The sequence below is a fragment of the Drosophila bipectinata genome, chromosome 2R (genome assembly GCF_030179905.1).
Source record: "Drosophila bipectinata strain 14024-0381.07 chromosome 2R, DbipHiC1v2, whole genome shotgun sequence".
Taxonomy (NCBI): Eukaryota; Metazoa; Arthropoda; class Insecta; order Diptera; family Drosophilidae; genus Drosophila; species Drosophila bipectinata.
Genome location: NC_091737.1, coordinates 24,776,949 through 24,802,766, shown reverse-complemented (window position 1 = coordinate 24,802,766; position 25,818 = coordinate 24,776,949). Strand labels below are relative to the sequence as shown.

Sequence of the window (25,818 nt, the reverse complement as noted above, 5' to 3'; positions counted from 1 at the left end):
AAGGAAAGCTTTGGGGGGACCAAAGGCCACACAAGAGCTTTTTTTTCAAGATCGCAAGCTAACGTTAAGAGAAACTAACTAACAAAAGAGTGGCCTGTGGTGATAACAACTTATTTAAGAGTATTTTTGAGAAATAAACAAAAAAGGAAAGAGTTTTGGTTAAAATAATAATTTAAGAGTATTATTAGAAACATGAAAAGAGTATAAATTAGTCAACAAACATTACTTATGAATAAAAATATAAGCTTCCTACATATTAGACTTCATGAAGGGCTTGAGGATCTCTTGGAAGGACTTTGGCACTGGCTTTTGGTTCATGGGGTTCTTGAGGGCAGCATCGAAGATCCTTTCATAGGCATTGCCGTCATATGACCCCAGGGTGGAGTTCAGCTGGAGGTCACTGAAGTCGAAGCCATCCACAATAGCCACTGCATCGGGACGTAACTTGGTCAGGACGGCCTCCAAGCGCTCCTGCAAGCTGGTAAGATCCTTGTCCGTCAGGTTGATGAACTGGAAATAAATAATTTTTATCAGTCACATGATTCATAGAATTATAGAGCAGATAGTAAATAGTAGAATGGACAGAAAAACCGACAGATAGATAAAACATATCTATATCTTTTAGTGACTGTCAACAAATATGGAAATATTTCACGTAATTTATGCTCCTAACTATCTAATATCTAATCAATCCAAATAAAACCTACTCTCAGCAAATTACTCAATTGATTGAGTGTCTCCTTGACCAAGTAGAGCTCCAGGAGATTCTCCAGCACCCTGTTTAGCTCCGGTGATCGGTTCTTGGCGTTGGGACCCGTCACTTCAGTCGTAAACGAAGAGAAGACATAGGCACGACCATGGAGCTACGAAAGAAAAAAGATAAAAAATGGCTATATTTTTTACAGATCAAAGTCCAATTGTTTTAAAAAAGCTACCTCTGCTGCATAGGTGAACTCAATGCCTGTTTGATTAGCCGCGTTGCCTTCGGACTCTCCTTGGGAAATGCGCGTGGACAGGCTATTGAAGGCCAAGCGCGTTTTGCTGTAAGAATTTTAATTAAAAGTAGATATAATTAAAAATTTAAACAAATTTAAAAACAGCTTTACTTACTTGGCAGCTGCGTACTTCATAGCCTTGACCATGTTCTCCCAGGTGCCTGTCCAGGCACCAAACTCTGGATTCTGTTGCACTTCAGACAGGTAACTGACAGTGGGGGCCAAAGGAGCTCCACTCAGGGCCGAGTTCCAGGACTTCATCAGGAAGCGTCCAATCTGGAGCAGAAGCACCGTGTTCTCACCCTCGTAAGTGCAGGCTGCCGTGGCCAGGACATACAAGTTGCTCAAGTTGGACGAGATCAGGTAGCCATGACCACCGCAAGCCAGACGAAGGCGCTCTATTCCGGCCGTTGTGTCCGAAGAGCAAGTCACCTTCAGGGCGCAGGAGAGGGAATGGAGTTCTGGAAGCCGTTCGTATATTCCATTTCCTATGTCCTCGATGGTCACTTCGTACAGTTTCCACAAATAGTCGCTGGCCACACGATGAGCCAAGCTGGTGGCTATTTCGGGGAAGAGCTTCATCTGCTGGGTTACATGGTCCAGAATTTGAGGTTCACGGGCTCTGAAAAAAAGAAAAGTTATATAATGTGAAGTAAACTAACAGCCTTTCTGAAATTACTTGGGTTCGATGGGACTCTGGCGGCGCACAGCGGAGTACCGCGTGGCAATGGTGGCGGCTACTGCCAGCATCGAGGAGTTGTTGTAAGTGATCACACAGCGGGATCGAACCATGGCAAAGTAGGTGAGGACATTGGCAGGACTGCTGACATAGGAGCCATCGGGGTTAACCTGGGCGTGGCGCATCAGCATGCGGGTGCGGGGTATCCTTACGTCCTTCAAGCCAAGGAAGCCGTTGTTGATCCCAATGAAGCCCATCTTCTTGCCAATGTCGCCAATATGAACGCCGGGAAGTGGTTCGTGGGTCTCCTCATCGCGAACTTGCACGAAGAACATGTGGGGACCTTTGGACTGATTGTTGATATACAGCTGCGCCATCACCAGACAGTAATTGGAGGAGTGACCCACTATGAGACCAAATTTGTTACATAAGATGAAGTTGGGATCATGATTTCAACTTACAGCCGCCCGGCCAGAACTTGTAAGAGGATATCTTTGGAGTATTCAGGACAAACTCATCGGTTTTCGGGTCAAAATCAGCTCTTGTTTCCAGACCTCGCAGGTATGTGCCATGTCCCAGTTCGGTTTGGGCGTAAGTTCCACAAATCTCGAAATTTTTCATTCGCTTTCCAAAGTTTTCATACTGTTCCGGGGTGCACTGAGCCTCCAGGGCCTGGATGAGCATCACGTACATCACACCGAATGGATTTCCTGCCGGTGTGACGCCCCACGTCACCTTGTGGTCGTACAGATTTCTAAAAAAAAAACAAAAAAGGATAATGAGGATAATGTTTGGAAGAAGTAGTACTTACGGCCAGTAGTCCTCCCCTCCAGGATTGCGTTCCTCCTGCAGGCGGCGTAGCTTCTTGGCCGCCTCGAGAGAAGTCCTTACGGCAAAGTCGTTGATCTCCTCATGGGACAGGTTCTGGATCTGCAGAAACTCGTCCGCATTTATATCCTTTTGCAGGTAGTCACCTAACCACACAGAAAAAACCTTAAAATGTTACCAAACTGAGTGCAGTGGTTTCTTACGTAATTCCCGGTAAAACTTAAGGTCATCCTGGCCTCCTGCCCACCAGGCCGCGAACTCCTCGCTGCTGAAACTCGCTCCATCGCGCTCCTTTTGTATGTCAGGGTTCACCTCCTTAGGAATTACACTTGAAGCCATTATATCCTGGAATAGAGGTGTCCGAACTGCTCGCCAAGAAGTCCACTCGCCGACTGATGGCCAAGAGCCGGAAACCCCGAAATAAATATGAATTACCTGCCAATCTAGTGTTACCTCGTCCACCGTTTCGAGTGCAATCGAGCCTGTGTGCGTGAGATTAAAGTTTATTCACTTATGTCATCGATATCGAGCCGGTATATGTTATTAAAATAAGATCCATTCATAACCAAGTTTCGCTTTTATTACAGATTAGATTTAGGTGCTCTTAGGTGCAAGGGTAGCCCGGTGTATTGGTTTCTTGCAAAATAAGATAACCCACCTTATATAGTTTCGTGCGTAGGTTCTTGAGTACAAAAGCCTAGATCTTGGAGATTACAGGCTATAAAGCACGAGCTATTTAAAACGTGAGATAAATAATAACAAACAAGGCCATAATTTAATTTCCGTTTGGGAAGTGTTAGCAAAAGGGCGATCTTGTAATCTAAGATAGAATTTTGTTTATGTTATGTTTTTGAGACAATGCGTCATACTTCATTATTTTTCACTCTCCCTTTTAACTTTTAACCTTCATAGCTTAGACTGTCCTAAGTAGTCGGGGTACAATTTCTAGCGCTGTTACCCAGGGAGCTTTGGAAGTTGAAAGAACCACTATGTTTATTCATACACTTGTACATACAAGACTTAGATAATTATTATCAAAACAAAATAGAAAGAGTTATATAGTTTTCCTTTATGCTGTATATAAAGGAACCCTCTTTATTATAGCAACCATCTAAAAATAGTTAATTCATAAACTTTGAAGTAATCTTATCAACAATAACACTTATGGTCACGTTTCCCATATGTGATGTGCCTCTTTTCTTCGATAGTAACTAAGTACTTAGAAATCAATGACAATATTAAAGTCGACTTTTAGGGGAAATTTAATATAGTTATTCACATAACAATAGTTTAATATAAAAAAGTTAAAACAGCCAAGAAATGATTAAAACAATACATATAATCAGAAAAAGTAAAGACCTAAAGGACAAGCCACTAAATATTGGACTTCATGAAAGGCTTAAGGTGTTCATGGAATGATTTTGGGACCGATTTCTGGTTCATGGGGTTCCTCAGAGCAGCATCAAATATACGCTCATAGGCATTTCCATCGAATGCTCCTAGGGTGGAGTTCAGTTGCTGATCATTAAAGTCGAAGCCATCCACAATAGCCACAGCATCAGGACGCAACTTGGTCAACACCGCTTCCAAGCGATCTTGCAGGCTGGTGAGGTCTGAGTCAGTCAGGTTAATGAACTGTGGGATTGGAAATGTATGAAATCAGTGTTTAATAAAGTGTATCTATAATAAGTCTTACTCTCAGCAAATTGCTTAGTTGGCCCAGGGTCTCTTTCACCAAGTAAAGTTCCAAAAGATTCTCCAGAACTCGATTGAAGGCCGCTGATCGGTTCTTTGATTTTGGACCAGTAACCTCTGCGGTGAATGAGGAGAAAATAAAAGCGCGACCATGAAGCTGAAAGCGAGAAAGTAACGTGCTACATTTAGTGGTTCAAAGTCCAAACTATCTTCGAAAAACTACCTCCGCTGCCTGAGTGAGCTCTAGGCCCGTGTGATTAGCCGCAGTTCCCTCGCTCTCTCCTCTAAGCAGACGATTCGATAGGCTCTTGAAAGCCAAACGCGTCTTACTGCAACGAATTTCATAACATTATTTTCCTGGCTTCAACTCGATAGTAAGGAATACTTACTTTGCAGCTGCATACTCCATAGCCTTCACCATGTTTTCCCAGGTGCCTGTCCAGGTGCCGAACTCTGGATTCTTCTGAACCTCGGCCAGGTAACGGACAGTTGGGGCCAACGGAGCTCCACTCAGTGCCGAGTTCCAGGACTTCATCAGGAAGCGACCAATCTGTAGAAGCAGTACGGTGTTCTCGCCCTCGTATGTACAGGCTGCAGTGGCAAACACGTACAGGTTGCTCAGATTAGAGGAAGTCAGGTAGCCATGTCCGCCACAAGCCAGACGTAGGCGCTCAATGCCAGCCGTGGAGTCCATGGATGAGGTTACCTTCAAAGCACAGGACAAGCAATGAAGTTCCGGCAATCGTTCGTACTTTCCGTTCCCTATATCCACGAGTGTCTCTTCGTACAAGTTCCACAGATAGTCACTGGCCAGGCGATGGGCCAAGCTGGTGGCTATCTCAGGGAACAGCTTCATCTGCTGCGTTACGTGATCTATGATTTGGGGCTCCGGTTCCCTGAAAATCAACATTAATATTTATAGCGTAGATTTCTCCATCCCTAATCTTACTTGGGATTAATCGGACTTTGTCGGCGCACTGCAGAGTAACGCACTGCTATGGTAGAAGCCGCTGACAAGATCAAGGCACTGTTCCGCCCAATAAGACATCGCGTTCGCACCATGGCGAAGTATGTGAGGACATTGGTGGGACTGCTCACATAAGTTCCATCGGCGTTGACCTTGGCATGTCGCATCAGCATGCGAGTTCGGGGAATCCTCACGTCCTTTAGTCCCAGAAAGCCATTGTTTACTCCAATGAACCCCATCTTCTTTCCTATATCTCCGATGTGAACTCCAGGCATTGGCTCGTGGGTCTCCTCATCGCGAACTTGCACGAAGAACATGTGGGGTCCTTTGGACTGGTTGTTGATGTATAGCTGCGCCATCACCAGACAGTAATTCGAAGCATGACCCACTGGAGATGAGGATTTGTTACTCAGAAATTCATAAACAGATCGTAGTAGATTTCAACTTACACCCGCCAGGCCAAAACTTGTAGGAGGATATCTTGGGGGTGTTCAGTATGAACTCGTCAGTCTGGGGATCAAAATCCGCTCTGGTTTCCAACCCACGCAAGTAGGTTCCGTGACCCAGCTCCGTTTGGGCATACGTGCCGCAGATCTCAAATCTTTCCAAGCGTTTTCCAAAGTCCTCGTACTGCTCTGGAGTGCACTGGGCCTGCAACGCCTTGACAACCATCACGTACATAACTCCAAAAGGGTTCCCGGCAGGTGTTAGACCCCACATCTCCCTGCTGTCGTAAAGATTTCTGTACAGAAAGATAACGAATTTCAGGCCACTAGTTGAAGAAATTAAAGCAAATACATACGGCCAGTAATCTTCTCCGCCTGGATTGCGCTCCTCCTGCAAACGGCGCAGCTTTTTTGCCGCCTCAATAGACGTCCTTACAGAGAACTCGTTTATATCCTCGTGGGACATATTCTGGATCTGCAGCATTTCGTTCTGATCCACATCCTTATATAGATATTCCCCTAGAAACAAAGAAAAGCGATAACATAACCTCGAAGTTCTCAACTATAAAAGATAAGCCAAAGATTGGAAGAAAAAGGGACTCACGGACGCTACGGATAAACTTCAAAGCCTCCTCTCCTCCTGCCCACCAGGCGGTGAACTCTTCGCTGCTGAAACTAGACCCATCGCGCTCCTTCTGAAGGTCCGGATTAACCGATTTTGGAATAACCGAATTAGGCATGGTGCTCTGTATTTTATTTCCGAACTGAACGATAAGGGAACCGCTGAGCGACTGAGGGCCAAGTGCTCGAAACTTAGAAATAAAAGTGAATTTGTTTGGTAATCTTTCTAAACTTTGCTCACCTGCCGTTTGAAGTGCTCTTGTCAGTGGTGGTGGGAGTGAGATTATTAAATATTTATTGCACTCTTATCGAGACAACGGTTAAATCTGATTAAATTAAATACAACCATAACCCTAATTGATTTTTTTATGGTAAATACTACAGATAGCCCAGCGCAGATACTAAGTTATGAGATTACCATAACCATTAGGGGGACCTAGAGCATTGATAAGAAATTTTTGTTTAGTTGAAAATGCTAATAGTTTTCGTTTTGTTTTGATTCCAAACCTATTCTTGTGACTTTGTATTTTTATAGAACGAAACCAATACAGAATAGAGGACAGAAATATTGAACCTATACTTTCGAAGTAAAAATATTTAAAGAGATGTTTTCTTATAAATTCATAAAAGAGTATATTTGTAAAAACAAAGAATATTAAAATTAAATAACACATCACCATTACTAAAAGTGCATTGTATAGAGCACTGGACATTAAATATTAGACTTCATGAAGGGTTTAAGGTGCTGATGGAAGGACTTTGGCACTGGTTTCTGGTTCATGGGATTCTTGAGGGCAGCGTCGAAAATACGCTCATAAGCATTTCCATCAAAGGATCCCAGCGTGGAGTTAAGCTGAAGATCACTGAAGTCAAAGCCATCCACTATAGCCACGGCATCGGGACGCAATTTCGAGAGAACCGTTTCCAAGCGATCCTGCAGCTTGGCTAGATCCGTATCGGTCAGGTTGATAAACTAAGAAATAATATTATAAATGAAAATTGTGCACAACAAACTTTGTATGATCTTACTCTCAGCAAGTTGCTTAGTTGGTTGAGCGTTTCCTTGACCAAATACAGTTCCAATAGGTTTTCCAGAACCCGATTAAAGGCCGCTGATCGGTTCTTAGAGTTGGGGCCAGTCACTTCAGTGGTAAACGACGAGAAAATAAATGCGCGCCCATGAAGCTAAAAATATCAGGCTTTTAGCAGGTCAACGAACCTCTTTTTATTCATACTAACCTCTGCTGCCTGGGTGAATTCAATCCCTGTTTGGTTAGCCGCAGTTCCTTCACTCTCTCCTCTGGATAGTCGATTGGAAAGACTCTTGAAGGCCGATTGCGTCTTACTACAAAAATATGTTTATAAATAAATTGAATATTCAAAACGGCGATCAACTTACTTTGCTGCTGCATACTTCATAGCCTTCACCATGTTTTCCCAAGTGCCTGTCCAAGTTCCAAACTGGGGATTCTTTTGAACCTCGGCCAGGTAACTGACAGTTGGAGCCAAAGGAGCTCCACTCAGTGCCGAGCGCCAAGACTTCATCAGGAAGCGTCCAATCTGGAGCAGAAGTACTGTGTTCTCGCCCTCGTAAGTGCAGGCTGCAGTAGCCGCGACGTAAAGGTTGCTCATGTTGGACGAGGTGAGGTAGCCGTGACCACCACAAGCCAGACGCAGGCGTTCCACACCAGCAGCAGAATCCGACGAACAAGTTACTTTTAAGGCGCAAGAAAGGGAATGAAGTTCTGGCAGCCGTTCGTATTTTCCATTAGCTATGTCATCAATGGTGGCGTCGTACAGCTTCCACAGATAATCGCTAGCCAGACGATGAGCCAAGCTGGTGGCTATTTCTGGGAAGAGTTTAAACTGCTGCGTTACATGGTCCATAATTTGTGGCTCCCGTTCCCTGGAAAGTAAGTAAAGTACATATTTTTTAGATTTTTTTCCATTTTTGGTGATGGAATCCACACTGATACCTATATCTTCCCCAATTCTCATCCGATTCTCAAGCGGAGTACCATAAACGATTTCTGGGTCGATTCGCCACCATTCTGCATCAAAACCCTGAGACAAAATATTTTTTCGATTTTTTGTCCATTTTTCATGATAGGATCCCTTGGAAATGTGGTTTTCCCCTATAGGGTCCACAGGGATGGCTATATCTTCCCCAATTCTCATCCGATTCCCAAGCGGAGTACCTTAAACGATTTCTGGATCGATTCGCCACCATTCTGCATCAAAATCCTGAGACAAAATATTTTTTAGATTTTTTGTCCATTTTTCGTGATGGGATCCCTTGAAAATGTGGTTTTCCCCTATAGGGTCCACTGTGATGGCTATATCTTCCCCAATTCTCATTCGATTCCCAAGCGGAGTACCTTAAACGATTTCTGGATCGATTCGCCACCATTCTGCATCAAAGTCCTGAGACAAAATATTTTTTCGATTTTTTGTCCATTTTTCATGATGGGATCCCTTGGAAATGTGGTTTTCCCCTATAGGGTCCACTGTGATGGCTATATCTTCCCCAATTCTCATCCGATTCCCAAGCGGAGTACCTTAAACGATTTCTGGGTCGATTCGCCACCATTCTGCATCAAAACCCTGAGACAAAATATTTTTTACATTTTTTGTCCATTTTGCGCTATGGGGTCCCTTGAAAATGAGGTTTTCCCCTATAGGGGCCACACTGATGGCCATATCTTGCCCAATTCTCATCCGATTCCCAAGCGGAGTACCTTAAACGATTTCTGGATCGATTCGCCACCATTCTGCATCAAAACCCTGAGACAAAATATTTTTTACATTTTTTGTCCATTTTGCGCTATGGGGTCCCTTGAAAATGAGGGTTTCCCCTATAGGGGCCACACTGATGGCCACATCTTGCCCAATTCTCATCCGATTCCCAAGCGGAGTACCTTAAACGATTTCTGGATCGATTCGCCACCATTCTGCATCAAAACCCTGAGACAAAATATTTTTTAGATTTTTTGTCCATTTTTCATGATGGGATCCCTTGGAAATGTGGTTTTCCCCTATAGGGTCCACTGTGATGGCTATATCTTCCCCAATTCTCATCCGATTCCCAAGCGGAGTACCTTAAACGATTTCTGGGTCGATTCGCCACCATTCTGCATCAAAACCCTGAGACAAAATATTTTTTACATTTTTTGTCCATTTTGCGCTATGGGGTCCCTTGAAAATGAGGTTTTCCCCTATAGGGGCCACACTGATGGCCATATCTTGCCCAATTCTCATCCGATTTCCAAGCGGAGTACCTTAAACGATTTCTGGATCGATTCGCCACCATTCTGCATCAAAACCCTGAGACAAAATATTTTTTACATTTTTTGTCCATTTTTCCTGATGGGACCCTTGAAAATGGGGTTTTGGCCTATAGGGGCCACACTGATGGTCATATCTTGCCCAATTCTCATCCGATTCCCAAGCGGAGTACCTTAAACGATTTCTGGATCGATTCGCCACCATTCTGCATCAAAACCCTGAGACAAAATATTTTTTACATTTTTTGTCCATTTTGCGCTATGGGGTCCCTTGAAAATGAGGGTTTCCCCTATAGGGGCCACACTGATGGCCACATCTTGCCCAATTCTCATCCGATTCCCAAGCGGAGTACCTTAAACGATTTCTGGATCGATTTGCCACCATTCTGCATCAAAACCCTGAGACAAAATATTTTTTAGATTTTTTGTCCATTTTTCATGATGGGATCCCTTGGAAATGTGGTTTTCCCCTATAGGGTCCACTGTGATGGCTATATCTTCCCCAATTCTCATCCGATTCCCAAGCGGAGTACCTTAAACGATTTGTGGGTCGATTCGCCACCATTCTGCATCAAAACCCTGAGACAAAATATTTTTTACATTTTTTGTCCATTTTGCGCTATGGGGTCCCTTGAAAATGAGGTTTTCCCCTATAGGGGCCACACTGATGGCCATATCTTGCCCAATTCTCATCCGATTCCCAAGCGGAGTACCTTAAACGATTTCTGGATCGATTCGCCACCATTCTGCATCAAAACCCTGAGACAAAATATTTTTTACATTTTTTGTCCATTTTGCGCTATGGGGTCCCTTGAAAATGAGGGTTTCCCCTATAGGGGCCACACTGATGGCCACATCTTGCCCAATTCTCATCCGATTCCCAAGCGGAGTACCTTAAACGATTTCTGGATCGATTCGCCACCATTCTGCATCAAAACCCTGAGACAAAATATTTTTTAGATTTTTTGTCCATTTTGCGCTATGGGGTCCCTTGAAAATGAGGTTTTCCCCTATAGGGGCCACACTGATGGCCATATCTTGCCCAATTCTCATCCGATTTCCAAGCGGAGTACCTTAAACGATTTCTGGATCGATTCGCCACCATTCTGCATCAAAACCCTGAGACAAAATATTTTTTAGATTTTTTGTCCATTTTGCGCTATGGGGTCCCTTGAAAATGAGGTTTTCCCCTATAGGGGCCACACTGATGGCCATATCTTGCCCAATTCTCATCCGATTTCCAAGCGGAGTACCTTAAACGATTTCTGGATCGATTCGCCACCATTCTGCATCAAAACCCTGAGACAAAATATTTTTTACATTTTTTGTCCATTTTGCGCTATGGGGTCCCTTGAAAATGAGGTTTTCCCCTATAGGGGCCACACTGATGGCCATATCTTGCCCAATTCTCATCCGATTCCCAAGCGGAGTACCTTAAACGATTTCTGGATCGATTCGCCACCATTCTGCATCAAAACCCTGAGACAAAATATTTTTTACATTTTTTGTCCATTTTGCGCTATGGGGTCCCTTGAAAATGAGGGTTTCCCCTATAGGGGCCACACTGATGGCCACATCTTGCCCAATTCTCATCCGATTCCCAAGCGGAGTACCTTAAACGATTTCTGGATCGATTCGCCACCATTCTGCATCAAAACCCTGAGACAAAATATTTTTTAGATTTTTTGTCCATTTTGCGCTATGGGGTCCCTTGAAAATGAGGTTTTCCCCTATAGGGGCCACACTGATGGCCATATCTTGCCCAATTCTCATCCGATTTCCAAGCGGAGTACCTTAAACGATTTCTGGATCGATTCGCCACCATTCTGCATCAAAACCCTGAGACAAAATATTTTTTACATTTTTTGTCCATTTTGCGCTATGGGGTCCCTTGAAAATGAGGTTTTCCCCTATAGGGGCCACACTGATGGCCATATCTTGCCCAATTCTCATCCGATTCCCAAGCGGAGTACCTTAAACGATTTCTGGATCGATTCGCCACCATTCTGCATCAAAACCCTGAGACAAAATATTTTTTACATTTTTTGTCCATTTTGCGCTATGGGGTCCCTTGAAAATGAGGGTTTCCCCTATAGGGGCCACACTGATGGCCACATCTTGCCCAATTCTCATCCGATTCCCAAGCGGAGTACCTTAAACGATTTCTGGATCGATTCGCCACCATTCTGCATCAAAACCCTGAGACAAAATATTTTTTAGATTTTTTGTCCATTTTTCATGATGGGATCCCTTGGAAATGTGGTTTTCCCCTATAGGGTCCACTGTGATGGCTATATCTTCCCCAATTCTCATCCGATTCCCAAGCGGAGTACCTTAAACGATTTCTGGGTCGATTCGCCACCATTCTGCATCAAAACCCTGAGACAAAATATTTTTTACATTTTTTGTCCATTTTGCGCTATGGGGTCCCTTGAAAATGAGGTTTTCCCCTATAGGGGCCACACTGATGGCCATATCTTGCCCAATTCTCATCCGATTTCCAAGCGGAGTACCTTAAACGATTTCTGGATCGATTCGCCACCATTCTGCATCAAAACCCTGAGACAAAATATTTTGTACATTTTTTGTCCATTTTTCCTGATGGGACCCTTGAAAATGGGGTTTTGGCCTATAGGGGCCACACTGATGGTCATATCTTGCCCAATTCTCATCCGATTCCCAAGCGGAGTACCTTAAACGATTTCTGGATCGATTCGCCACCATTCTGCATCAAAACCCTGAGACAAAATATTTTTTACATTTTTTGTCCATTTTGCGCTATGGGGTCCCTTGAAAATGAGGGTTTCCCCTATAGGGGCCACACTGATGGCCACATCTTGCCCAATTCTCATCCGATTCCCAAGCGGAGTACCTTAAACGATTTCTGGATCGATTTGCCACCATTCTGCATCAAAACCCTGAGACAAAATATTTTTTAGATTTTTTGTCCATTTTTCATGATGGGATCCCTTGGAAATGTGGTTTTCCCCTATAGGGTCCACTGTGATGGCTATATCTTCCCCAATTCTCATCCGATTCCCAAGCGGAGTACCTTAAACGATTTGTGGGTCGATTCGCCACCATTCTGCATCAAAACCCTGAGACAAAATATTTTTTACATTTTTTGTCCATTTTGCGCTATGGGGTCCCTTGAAAATGAGGTTTTCCCCTATAGGGGCCACACTGATGGCCATATCTTGCCCAATTCTCATCCGATTCCCAAGCGGAGTACCTTAAACGATTTCTGGATCGATTCGCCACCATTCTGCATCAAAACCCTGAGACAAAATATTTTTTACATTTTTTGTCCATTTTGCGCTATGGGGTCCCTTGAAAATGAGGGTTTCCCCTATAGGGGCCACACTGATGGCCACATCTTGCCCAATTCTCATCCGATTCCCAAGCGGAGTACCTTAAACGATTTCTGGATCGATTCGCCACCATTCTGCATCAAAACCCTGAGACAAAATATTTTTTAGATTTTTTGTCCATTTTGCGCTATGGGGTCCCTTGAAAATGAGGTTTTCCCCTATAGGGGCCACACTGATGGCCATATCTTGCCCAATTCTCATCCGATTTCCAAGCGGAGTACCTTAAACGATTTCTGGATCGATTCGCCACCATTCTGCATCAAAACCCTGAGACAAAATATTTTTTACATTTTTTGTCCATTTTGCGCTATGGGGTCCCTTGAAAATGAGGTTTTCCCCTATAGGGGCCACACTGATGGCCATATCTTGCCCAATTCTCATCCGATTCCCAAGCGGAGTACCTTAAACGATTTCTGGATCGATTCGCCACCATTCTGCATCAAAACCCTGAGACAAAATATTTTTTACATTTTTTGTCCATTTTGCGCTATGGGGTCCCTTGAAAATGAGGGTTTCCCCTATAGGGGCCACACTGATGGCCACATCTTGCCCAATTCTCATCCGATTCCCAAGCGGAGTACCTTAAACGATTTCTGGATCGATTCGCCACCATTCTGCATCAAAACCCTGAGACAAAATATTTTTTAGATTTTTTGTCCATTTTGCGCTATGGGGTCCCTTGAAAATGAGGTTTTCCCCTATAGGGGCCACACTGATGGCCATATCTTGCCCAATTCTCATCCGATTTCCAAGCGGAGTACCTTAAACGATTTCTGGATCGATTCGCCACCATTCTGCATCAAAACCCTGAGACAAAATATTTTTTACATTTTTTGTCCATTTTGCGCTATGGGGTCCCTTGAAAATGAGGTTTTCCCCTATAGGGGCCACACTGATGGCCATATCTTGCCCAATTCTCATCCGATTCCCAAGCGGAGTACCTTAAACGATTTCTGGATCGATTCGCCACCATTCTGCATCAAAACCCTGAGACAAAATATTTTTTACATTTTTTGTCCATTTTGCGCTATGGGGTCCCTTGAAAATGAGGGTTTCCCCTATAGGGGCCACACTGATGGCCACATCTTGCCCAATTCTCATCCGATTCCCAAGCGGAGTACCTTAAACGATTTCTGGATCGATTCGCCACCATTCTGCATCAAAACCCTGAGACAAAATATTTTTTAGATTTTTTGTCCATTTTGCGCTATGGGGTCCCTTGAAAATGAGGGTTTCCCCTATAGGGGCCACACTGATGGCCACATCTTGCCCAATTCTCATCCGATTCCCAAGCGGAGTACCTTAAACGATTTCTGGATCGATTCGCCACCATTCTGCATCAAAACCCTGAGACAAAATATTTTTTAGATTTTTTGTCCATTTTTCATGATGGGATCCCTTGGAAATGTGGTTTTCCCCTATAGGGTCCACTGTGATGGCTATATCTTCCCCAATTCTCATCCGATTCCCAAGCGGAGTACCTTAAACGATTTCTGGGTCGATTCGCCACCATTCTGCATCAAAACCCTGAGACAAAATATTTTTTAGATTTTTTGTCCATTTTTCCTGATGGGACCCTTGAAAATGGGGTTTTGGCCTATAGAGGCCACACTGATGGTCATATCTTGCCCAATTCTCATCCGATTCCCAAGCGGAGTACCTTAAACGATTTCTGGATCGATTCGCCACCATTCTGCATCAGAACCCTGAGACAAAATATTTTTTACATTTTTTGTCCATTTTGCGCTATGGGGTCCCTTGAAAATGAGGGTTTCCCCTATAGGGGCCACACTGATGGCCACATCTTGCCCAATTCTCATCCGATTCCCAAGCGGAGTACCTTAAACGATTTCTGGATCGATTCGCCACCATTCTGCATCAAAACCCTGAGACAAAATATTTTTTAGATTTTTTGTCCATTTTTCATGATGGGATCCCTTGGAAATGTGGTTTTCCCCTATAGGGTCCACTGTGATGGCTATATCTTCCCCAATTCTCATCCGATTCCCAAGCGGAGTACCTTAAACGATTTCTGGGTCGATTCGCCACCATTCTGCATCAAAACCCTGAGACAAAATATTTTTTACATTTTTTGTCCATTTTGCGCTATGGGGTCCCTTGAAAATGAGGTTTTCTTGCCATATCTTGCCCAATTCTCATCCGATTCCCAAGCGGAGTACCTTAAACGATTTCTGGATCGATTCGCCACCATTCTGCATCAAAACCCTGAGACAAAATATTTTTTAGATTTTTTGTCCATTTTTCCTGATGGGACCCTTGAAAATGGGGTTTTGGCCTATAGGGGCCACACTGATGGTCATATCTTGCCCAATTCTCATCCGATTCCCAAGCGGAGTACCTTAAACGATTTCTGGATCGATTCGCCACCATTCTGCATCAAAACCCTGAGTCAAAATATTTTTTAGATTTTTTGTCCATTTTGCGCTATGGGGTCCCTTGAAAATGAGGGTTTCCCCTATAGGGGCCACACTGATGGCCACATCTTGCCCAATTCTCATCCGATTCCCAAGCGGAGTACCTTAAACGATTTCTGGATCGATTCGCCACCATTCTGCATCAAAACCCTGAGACAAAATATTTTTTAGATTTTTTGTCCATTTTTCATGATGGGATCCCTTGGAAATGTGGTTTTCCCCTATAGGGTCCACTGTGATGGCTATATCTTCCCCAATTATCGTCCGATTCCCAAGCGGAGTACCTTAAACGATTTCTGGGTCGATTCGCCACCATTCTGCATCAAAACCCTGAGAAAAAAATATTTTTTACATTTTTTGTCCATTTTGCGCTATGGGGTCCCTTGAAAATGAGGTTTTCCCCTATAGGGGCCACACTGATGGCCATATCTTGCCCAATTCTCATCCGATTCCCAAGCGGAGTACCTTAAACGATTTCTGGATCGATTCGCCACCATTCTGCATCAAAACCCTGAGACAAAATATTTTTTAGATTTTTTGTCCATTTTTCCTGATGGGACCCTTGAAAATGGGGTTTTGGCCTATAGGGGCCACACTGATGGTCATATCTTGCCCAATTCTCATCCGATTCCCAAGCGGAGTACCTTAAACGATTTCTGGATCGATTCGCCACCATTCTGCATCAAAACCCTGAGACAAAATATTTTTTAGATTTTTTGTCCATTTTTGGTGAAGGGATCCCTTGAAAATGGGGTTTTCCCCTATAGGGACCACACTGATGGCCATATCTTGCCCAATTCTCATCCGATTCCCAAGCGGAGTACCTTAAACGATTTCTGGATCGATTCGCCACCATTCTGCATCAAAACCCTGAGACAAAATATTTTTTACATTTTTTGTCCATTTTTGGTGAAGGGATCCCTTGAAAATGGGGTTTTCCCCTATAGGGACCACACTGATGGCCATATCTTGCCCAATTCTCATCCGATTCCCAAGCGGAGTACCTTAAACGATTTCTGGATCGATTCGCCACCATTCTGCATCAAAACCCTGAGACAAAATATTTTTTAGATTTTTTGTCCATTTTTGGTGAAGGGATCCCTTGAAAATGGGGTTTTCCCCTATAGGGACCACACTGATGGCCATATCTTGCCCAATTCTCATCCGATTCCCAAGCGGAGTACCTTAAACGATTTCTGGATCGATTCGCCACCATTCTGCATCAAAACCCTGAGACAAAATATTTTTTAGATTTTTTGTCCATTTTTGGTGAAGGGATCCCTTGAAAATGGGGTTTTCCCCTATAGGGACCACACTGATGGCCATATCTTGCCCAATTCTCATCCGATTCCCAAGCGGAGTACCTTAAACGATTTCTGGATCGATTCGCCACCATTCTGCATCAAAACCCTGAGACAAAATATTTTTTAGATTTTTTGTCCATTTTTGGTGATGGGATCCCTTGAAAATGGGGTTTTCCCCTATAGGGACCACACTGATGGCCATATCTTGCCCAATTCTCATCCGATTCCCAAGCGGAGTACCTTAAACGATTTCTGGATCGATTCGCCACCATTCTGCATCAAAACCCTGAGACAAAATATTTTTTAGATTTTTTGTCCATTTTTGGTGAAGGGATCCCTTGAAAATGGGGTTTTCCCCTATAGGGACCACACTGATGGCCATATCTTGCCCAATTCTCATCCGATTCCCAAGCGGAGTACCTTAAACGATTTCTGGATCGATTCGCCACCATTCTGCATCAAAACCCTGAGACAAAATATTTTTTAGATTTTTTGTCCATTTTTGGTGAAGGGATCCCTTGAAAATGGGGTTTTCCCCTATAGGGACCACACTGATGGCCATATCTTGCCCAATTCTCATCCGATTCCCAAGCGGAGTACCTTAAACGATTTCTGGATCGATTCGCCACCATTCTGCATCAAAACCCTGAGACAAAATATTTTTTAGATTTTTTGTCCATTTTTGGTGATGGGATCCCTTGAAAATGGGGTTTTCCCCTATAGGGACCACACTGATGGCCATATCTTGCCCAATTCTCATCCGATTCCCAAGCGGAGTACCTTAAACGATTTCTGGATCGATTCGCCACCATTCTGCATCAAAACCCTGAGACAAAATATTTTTTAGATTTTTTGTCCATTTTTGGTGAAGGGATCCCTTGAAAATGGGGTTTTCCCCTATAGGGACCACACTGATGGCCATATCTTGCCCAATTCTCATCCGATTCCCAAGCGGAGTACCTTAAACGATTTCTGGATCGATTCGCCACCATTCTGCATCAAAACCCTGAGACAAAATATTTTTTAGATTTTTTGTCCATTTTCGGTGATGGGATCCCTTGAAAATGGGGGTTTCCCCTATAAGGCCCATAGTTATAATACCGTCTGCAAGGGTATGAATATAAGGAATATGTCATGAACTTACTTCGGATTTATGGGACTCTGTCGGCGCACAGCAGAATACCTTGTAGCAATGGTAGCAGCTCCTGCAAGCATCAGGGCATTGTTGCGAGCAATCACACAGCGCGTGCGCACCATGGCGAAGTAGGTAAGAACGTTAGCTGGGCTGCTCACATAGGAGCCGTCGGCATTGACTTTGGCGTGTCGCATCAACATGCGGGTGCGAGGAATCCTCACGTTTTTTAAGCCCAGGAAACCATTGTTTACTCCGATGAAGCCCATCTTCTTTCCAATATCACCAATGTGGACGCCAGGCAGGGGTTCGTGGGTCTCTTCATCGCGCACTTGGACAAAGAACATGTGTGGTCCTTTAGATACATTGTTGATGTACAACTGCGCCATTATCAGACAGTAGTTGGAGCTGTGACCCACTATGGAAATAAAGTCCATTCGTAAGTGAAAAAAAAACAATAAAAATGCTGATTACTTACAGCCTCCTGGCCAAAACTTGTAGGAAGATATCTTCGGCGTGTTCAGTACAAATTCATCCGTTTTGGGATCGAAATCAGCTCTAGTTTCCAGGCCACGCAGATAAGTGCCATGACCTAGCTCAGTTTGAGCGTACGTGCCGCAGATCTCGAACTTCTCCATGCGTTTTCCGAACTCTTCGTATTGCTCCGGTGTACACTGGGCCTGCAGCGCCTTGACCAGCATTACGTACATCACTCCAAAGGGATTGCCGGCGGGTGTGAGACCCCACATCACCTTGCTGTCGTAGAGATTTCTAAAAGAGAAAATGTTGACTTGGAGAATTGCATTTTATAAAATATTTAAGAAAATATTCACGGCCAGTACTCCTCCCCGCCAGGATTGCGCTCCTCCTGGAGACGACGCAGCTTTTTGGCTGCATCGATAGACGTCCGTACGGAAAATTCGTTAATATCCTCGTGTGACATATTCTGGATCTGCAGCATCTCGTCCAGATTCACATCCTTTTGCAGGTAATCGCCTAAAAAGAGCATCGTCAGCATGACCCTATGCATATTGCCCCCAACTGATAAGCTGGAGATTGCGAGAGGAATGGACTTACGAATGCCCCGGGTGAACTTTAGATCCTCATCGCTTCCTGCCCACCAGGCGGCGAACTCCTCGCTACTAAAACTTGCTCCATCCCGTTCCTTTTGCAGATCCGGATTAACTGTTTTGGGGATCACCGATGAGGACATTGTTCAGAACTGCCGAAATGCGCGCGCTAAGAGAACTGATCGCGAATTGAGGTCCAAGTGGCGGACCCCTTCATTAAAAGCGAAACTTTTTCCAATCTTAATGTAAACTTTGATCGTCCGCTCTTTGGAGTGCTCTCTTCTTGCTGTATGTGTTAGATTGTTGTTTATTAACTAATAACACTCTTATCTTGGGAACAGTTAAAATTGCTTTATATTCAGAGCTAGATAGGTATGTTTTGGGCTACAATTTGTTTTTATACTAGTACATCATTAAGATAAGAAATTGAAGACACAGAGAATACATTTTTAAGATTATTTTGCGCTCTCAGCTGTTATAACTGAAATTGGGTCACTGATAGACGATTCTAAAGATCAAAAGTTATCGTTTTCCCCGCCACTGTTATCGAGCACTTACCATCCCTATTGCTGTTTGTTTTGGTTTTAGCATATACTTTGTTTTGGTTTTTATTGAGCGAGATCTGTATGGAAAGATGCCTACCAACTTTAATGTTGGCCTCCTGGGGCATGTGGACAGTGGAAAAACCACTCTAGCTAAAGCCTTAAGCTCCGTTTCCAGTACGGCCGCCTTCGACAAAAATCCCCAGTCCGTGGAGCGAGGAATTACTCTGGATCTGGGATTCAGTGGAGTGCTGGCTCAGACACCCCAAGGAGACCCTCTTCAATTCACCTTTGTGGATTGTCCTGGACATGCAAGCCTTATCAGGACTATTATAGGAGGTGACTACACAGCATTTAATGAAAATCGGAAAGTAATTATTTCCATGTTTTGCAGGAGCCCAGATTATTGATCTTATGGTGCTCGTTGTAGATGCGCAGAAAGGAATCCAGACCCAGACGGCCGAGTGTCTGATCATTGGGGAGCTGCTGCAGAAGAAGCTGATAGTGGTGATTAACAAAATCGATGTTTTGGCAGCAGACCAACGGGAGAGTAAGCTGGAGAAACTGCGTTCACGACTGTCAAAGACCCTAGGTTCTACTAGCTTTGGTAGTCAGGTACCCATGTATAGCGTCTCAGCTTTAGAAGGCACTAATATTATGGCATTGCGTGCCGGCCTCAACGATGCTTTCTTCCAACCAGAGAGGAACTTAAATGCTCCTTTGTTAATGTACGTCGACCACTGCTTCGGAATCAAAGGACAAGGAACTGTATGCACAGGCACCCTGCTACAGGGAAGAGTCCAAGTCAATGACACGGTGGAGCTTCCAGCTCTGAAAGAGCAGCGGAAAGTTAAATCCATGCAGATGTTCCGACAGAACGTTACCAGTGCCTCCATGGGCGATCGCATTGGCTTGTGTGTCACCCAATTCAATGCCAAGTTAATGGAACGCGGTGTGATTGCTGAACCAGGATACCTAAAGCCCATCTACGCCGTGTGCCTGCAGCTTCGTCCAATCCGCTATTATAAACAATCAATTAAATCTAATAGTAAACTTCACATCTCCGTTGGACATGACACTGTGATGGCCAGCGTGACGCTGTTTCGGGATAATGAGAAGCACTCCACGGACTTCCATCCAGAAAAGGATTACGAATTTATAGAAGAGATCCTTCCAGCGGAGGTGCCTGCATCTGATGTGGTTTTCGCCTTGCTGCAGTTCGAGACTCCTGCGTTAATCCCTCCCAATTCAATACTGATAGCTTCCAAATTGGATATGGATGTACATAGCACCAGTTGCCGCCTGGCTTTTTGGGGCCGAATAGCCTGGCAGACGCAAAGTTCCACCTGCGCTCAGGATGTTTTGCCGAAACTGCGAATCTTCAAGCGAAAACAAAAAGTTGGCGGCATTCAGCGTGTTGTTACCGCGAATGAAGTGATTGTTCATAATCTATTTAAGAAGGAAGCCAACAGAGACTTGTTCGTCGGCAAATGGGTGGACTTATCCACTGGAGAACGGGGCCTTATCGAAAGAACCTTTGGACAAACCTCGAAAGTAGCTATTAATTTTCGAGAAGCCCTTTCCACAGATACAATTCAAAATATTAAGGATGTAAAGGTGGTGCTTAATTGTAAAAAATATGTTTTTAATAAACAGGCGGGACTGTTCCAATGAAATTCCATCCTTGCAGAGTTCTATAAAATTTAAAAAGGACCGCCAATTGGAGGTAATCACTATCGAGTGTCGATAATGGTGCTAAATTTTAGATCATCCCCAAGAATACGCGTAGGAGTGTTGAAAAACGGCCATTGCAGTGCTGCAAAACATATATACCAAAAAACAACAAATCTGGTGCCTGCCGCTGTCCCCACGAAACTGCAACTAACAAACATCGAAATTGAAACGAAGACCAACATCCAGCCCCCAACTGCAATTGCAGCCACCGCCAAAACCACACCACCAAGAAACCGAACCCCATAGAGAGGCCAAAATTACTATTAACAAATGTGCTGCTGCGCCCTTTTCCCGCTGCTGCTCCTCCTGATATTTGGCACAAGGGCAACGCACCAGGTGAATGTCGACTGCAACGAGCTGCAGATGATGGGTCAGTTCATGTGCCCGGACCCGGCAAGAACAGACCACATCGATCCCAAGACTCAGCAACTAGCAGGCTGCACAAAGGAGGGCCGCGCCCGCGTCTGGTGCATCGCCGCCAGCGAAATCAATTGCACGGAAACTGGAAATTCCTCGTTTACCAGGGAAGTGCCCTGCAAGTGGACGTGAGTTTCTATAATTTCCATTAATGTTTCGTCCCCTAAGAGATTATTCTTCGTAGAAATGGCTACCACTTGGATACCACTCTCCTGCTCTCCGTGTTTTTGGGAATGTTTGGCGTGGACCGGTTCTACCTGGGCTATCCTGGCATTGGACTGCTCAAGTTCTGTACGCTAGGCGGCATGTTCCTGGGCCAGCTGGTGGACATAATACTCATAGCTCTGCAGGTGGTGGGCCCGGCCGATGGTTCCGCCTATGTTATACCATACTATGGCGCTGGAATCCACATCGTTCGCAGTGACAACGTAACGTACCGGCTGCCCAGGGACGACTGGTGATGGTTAAGGAGGCACAGCGCCTGGTGTACAGTAGATCATGTTAAGTCCTTGTTATATCTTAAGTACGGCTTATGACACTAAGCAACGACTGCCCGACTCAGATTCAGATCCAGATTCAGATTCAGATTAGTGCATTACGTACCCTAGTTGATAAGTGTAAAGATTGTTGCCACCATCATTTGCGTAGCCTAAGTTGCATTGTTTAGTCTTAGTTACCACTGTACATGGTCCCTTATACAACTCTACATCGGTGTAATTGTATAGACCACATAGACAAATTGTTTGCCAATATAACTAACGATTTTAATCATATATATATACCTATATGCCAATCTCTTAATATCCTCAGCATGATTGACTCTCTCAGAACAATCGCCCATCTTCGTCGACGCAAAAAATAATTGGCCCACATGTACTTTGATCTCTCGAACATTTTCGCCGTGACAGAGTTTGGTCACAGACACGATGTTGACTCACCGCCGCCGCCAGTGCTAATCGAAAACGCACAGGGGGCATATGGGGATGGGGAATTTGGACGATCGGGGCATCAGCAGCCGAGCGGAGAAGGAGATGTCCGTGTTGCTGCTGGGTCTTTCATCAGATTGGCATTTCCGAAATAATCTGCGGCGACGCATCAGCCGGCAAGTTGTTCGATTTTAATTGCATAGCCGGAGCCGGGGTCGGTTGTAACTCGATGCGTTTTAATTAGGCTCTTAATTAAGATCAAGTTTAATTTTATATGGAAATGGGTAAGTATTTGGATGCAAATTTTAAGAAATTTTATTGTTTGCTTAAATATGTGTACTTATAATTAAGTAAATAATGCACTAAAGGAGCTCTTACCAATCTTAAATACCATCATTATAGTAGTTGAGCTCAATCATACTCCCCAGTTGCGCGATGTGTGTAAAAATGATATTATTGTTGGCCCAGACATCGGTAAACAATATCCTCAACCTAGCACGCCCCCTTTTGAATGGGCAATGCACTGACCTGCCGCCCAGTTTATTGTTATGTGGACATGCGGAGAAGGGCTTTTCAATTAGCCAGGCCAGAAGAGGACAATATGTTGTTGATGTCGCAGTGGTCGGCACGCCTAATTACAGTGTGAGAGTCGTGCCGCCTGTGTAAACAAACTGGGGGAATGGGCCAGGGTAACCAGGCGCAGAAGCCCGATCTTTGTGTCCATTCATGCGAGGTCTTTGGACCGTCAGATATCGCTTACTGTTGTCCGATTGCAGGGGGCAAATGAACTCTGCGCCATTAGTGAAATTTGAGGAGCTTGGCAAGCCGGTTGTTTGTTTTTGGTACGCGCGTGGTAACCTTCTGGAAAATGCCCAGAATCCCAGAATCCATGGGGAGTATTGACTTTGGCTCTGACTGGTCGCGGTTTACAAACTATTTCACAACTCTCCGGCTGGACTGGGGGTGTTTGAATTGGGATAATCCTCACCTGACTCGCCGCCTCCATTCCAGAAATAGAACCACAATAGAGCCGAGTCAAATAATTGTCAATTGCAAATATTTGCCAGTATCAAAATAGCATCGATGCGATGCGCAAACTGCTCTCTATTGTATTGTAAATATAGCACAAAATCGGTACACTTTAAAAACAATCTGGATTTCTATAGCTTTTATTAACGATTGCAAGTCCAAGTCATCTTCTTGACCAATTCCCTTTACCAAAGGAATGGTTCTTGTAATATCTTTAATTCTTGGAGTATTTATTTTAAAATTTAAATGAAAAACTGACCATTTTTCCTTGTGTGGATAATTGGTGAAAAAGGGGGATGGGTCTCTGGCTTGGAGACGGCCGACGAGTTTCTTATTTGCCCAGCGCTTAGGAGCTCAACGGTTAATTACGCTCAAGTGGCGTGGAAAATTGTGGGGCGGGATTCTCAGATTTCCAACCGTCCGCCCACTCCAACCCAACCGACCGACCCGATGACGTTTATGCCAAATTGCTTTGCACTTTGTTTACAAGAGGGAGAACTGGGGAACCTATGCAAATAGCATTTAATGAAACGCAATTATTTAATTTTACAGGCTGCGTCACGGTTCCCACCTGGCCCCATGTTGCATACTACACTACACCATACCGTGTTGCATATTGCAACGCTCGTCGATGATCGTTGACGTCGCGTCGCCTCATAAATAATGACTGGGCAACCTCCGTCGTAGTGACAAAATCTACGGCCTGGGAAACTCGAATCCGTTAAAGCCAGAGCTGGAGCTGAAGCTGAAGCTAAAGCCATAATCCAAGCCCGAGTATCGTTCGTGATAACTGCAATTTTCCTAGCCAGTATTCACAACTACAGATACAATGAGTGCATAAATCATCTCCATCTGCTCAGCTGCAACTCTGTGGCATTTTCTTAGCTTAAAGTAAAACCAAAAAGCGCCGCATAAATGTCAAATGCCTGGCAGTTTGATTTGGCCGCGGGTTAAGTGTGAATTATCCCAGGGCCTCGGATCTCTCAGCACCATTTGTATGTTGTCTCATCTGCAGAATATGCATTTGAGTGCAGGCCTTAAGTGCTATTATCGCAATCGCGGCAAATGCCACGGATTGTGGCTGTCATTGCGGCGTAAAGCCTTTTAATGAATGGGTTCATTCATGGTGGGAAGTGAGTGCCTTGGAAAATTCATAAATATTTCAACCCAAATCCATTCTGTAATTGCTAAGAAATGCTTACGCTTCATGGGTTGGCCCAAGATTATTCATTTCACCTGACTTTTATTGACCTTATCAATTCTCACATGACACCCATTGATCTAGCTATCACCTGATATAGAAATTTGATGGATTGCCTCTGGAAATATAAGGAGAGCTTAAAGTTTCCATCGATTATCTTCTGTCGTGTAATTACCACTTTCCCTATATATTTCCGGAAGATTAAATTCCTTAGGGCAATTTCACCAGATTCCACCTGACACCCCTCTGATAGTGCTCCAAGGTCTGGTAATTTCTCCTGCCTCCCAAACAAAGGCGATCTTATCGATCAGTTGTTCCCCCACACTTGAACTTCAATTCATTCATGCTTCGGCTGACAAGTAATCTTATCGATACTACGCCCAGGGAATGTGCTTATCAGCCGGGGGGGAGGCCCTCCCTCTCTGTATCTTCATATGGGAAAGAATCCCTGGGCACGCGGAGCTGTCAAAACAACAGAAGTCGTCGCAGACAGCGCGGAATACCACTTGCCATTGGACACATTCTAATTGGCAAGAGTTCCCGGAATTGATCAATATTGAATTGAGTTGCTTACCTGAGGAGTGGTAATGTGCTGGATCGTGGCTGGTGGGGCGCTTCTCAGGTTCGTCGTGTTAACAACACCACCCTGCCACCCCACTGCCCATGGAGTCTTTCATTTCGCTGAGGAATGTGCGATTGTAGATTGAAATTCGATTTTCAATTGCAACTATTGGGGGCTGCGCCTTTGAAGTTGTTATTGTGTGTGACTTTGGCCATCGCTCATTACCTGTATACACCGGAGAAAGCTCAAGGCTTTTTTACTAAATTGATATATTGATTAATTCTAATATTAAGACAATATCTAATATATAAAAATGGCTAAGAAGTTAACTATAAATCAGCAAAATTATCTAAATCACTAAATCAGAACAACTATCATGTTTTTTTTTTCTTTTTGTATATCAAACTTTCAACTTGAAGAATTAAACGTATAAAATATAGTTCAAAATATATAAGCAAAAAGCACCTCAGAGTTTTTCTCAGTGCACCTAATTAGCGCTAAATGAGAAGCTTTTTGTCGCGGGTCCCCTCCAACTCCCTCCCCACTTTACCCAGAAATCCACTCCCCCAAAAAGCAGAGC

The 25,818-nt window shown here is 44.1% G+C and overlaps 5 protein-coding genes across 5 annotated transcripts; 2 read left to right on the top strand and 3 right to left on the bottom strand.

Annotated features, from left to right (window-relative positions):
- Positions 1-187: 187 nt before the first annotated feature.
- On the bottom strand, positions 188-3,325 carry LOC108118768 (acyl-coenzyme A oxidase 1-like). Its single transcript, XM_017231564.3, has 8 exons — positions 2,706-3,325; positions 2,486-2,648; positions 2,136-2,428; positions 1,675-2,080; positions 1,111-1,617; positions 936-1,041; positions 708-863; positions 188-510 (listed from the first exon to the last, which is right to left on the bottom strand). The coding sequence occupies exons 1-8, from the start codon at positions 2,839-2,841 to the stop codon at positions 250-252; spliced, it is 2,028 nt and encodes a 675-aa protein (XP_017087053.2). The 5' UTR covers positions 2,842-3,325; the 3' UTR covers positions 188-249.
- Positions 3,326-3,751: 426 nt separating this feature from the next.
- LOC108118761 (acyl-coenzyme A oxidase 1-like) lies at positions 3,752-6,411 on the bottom strand. The gene is made up of 8 exons (XM_017231554.3): positions 6,215-6,411; positions 5,967-6,129; positions 5,614-5,906; positions 5,147-5,552; positions 4,587-5,093; positions 4,421-4,526; positions 4,199-4,354; positions 3,752-4,137 (listed from the first exon to the last, which is right to left on the bottom strand). The coding sequence occupies exons 1-8, from the start codon at positions 6,348-6,350 to the stop codon at positions 3,877-3,879; spliced, it is 2,028 nt and encodes a 675-aa protein (XP_017087043.2). The 5' UTR covers positions 6,351-6,411; the 3' UTR covers positions 3,752-3,876.
- A 428-nt stretch (positions 6,412-6,839) lies between these two features.
- On the bottom strand, positions 6,840-19,308 carry LOC108118894 (acyl-coenzyme A oxidase 1-like). Its single transcript, XM_017231832.3, has 8 exons — positions 18,835-19,308; positions 18,591-18,753; positions 18,236-18,528; positions 17,770-18,175; positions 7,631-8,137; positions 7,471-7,576; positions 7,261-7,416; positions 6,840-7,204 (listed from the first exon to the last, which is right to left on the bottom strand). Exons 1-8 carry the CDS (start codon positions 18,968-18,970, stop codon positions 6,944-6,946), a joined length of 2,028 nt encoding a protein of 675 aa, XP_017087321.3. The 5' UTR covers positions 18,971-19,308; the 3' UTR covers positions 6,840-6,943.
- Positions 19,309-19,405: 97 nt separating this feature from the next.
- eEFSec (eukaryotic translation elongation factor, selenocysteine-specific) lies at positions 19,406-21,043 on the top strand. Its single transcript, XM_017231834.3, has 2 exons — positions 19,406-19,708; positions 19,764-21,043. Exons 1-2 carry the CDS (start codon positions 19,462-19,464, stop codon positions 21,041-21,043), a joined length of 1,527 nt encoding a protein of 508 aa, XP_017087323.2. The 5' UTR covers positions 19,406-19,461.
- Positions 21,044-21,191: 148 nt separating this feature from the next.
- On the top strand, positions 21,192-22,293 carry bisc (TM2 domain-containing protein 1 biscotti). The gene is made up of 2 exons (XM_017231835.3): positions 21,192-21,648; positions 21,705-22,293. The coding sequence occupies exons 1-2, from the start codon at positions 21,374-21,376 to the stop codon at positions 21,979-21,981; spliced, it is 552 nt and encodes a 183-aa protein (XP_017087324.2). The 5' UTR covers positions 21,192-21,373; the 3' UTR covers positions 21,982-22,293.
- Positions 22,294-25,818: the final 3,525 nt, after the last annotated feature.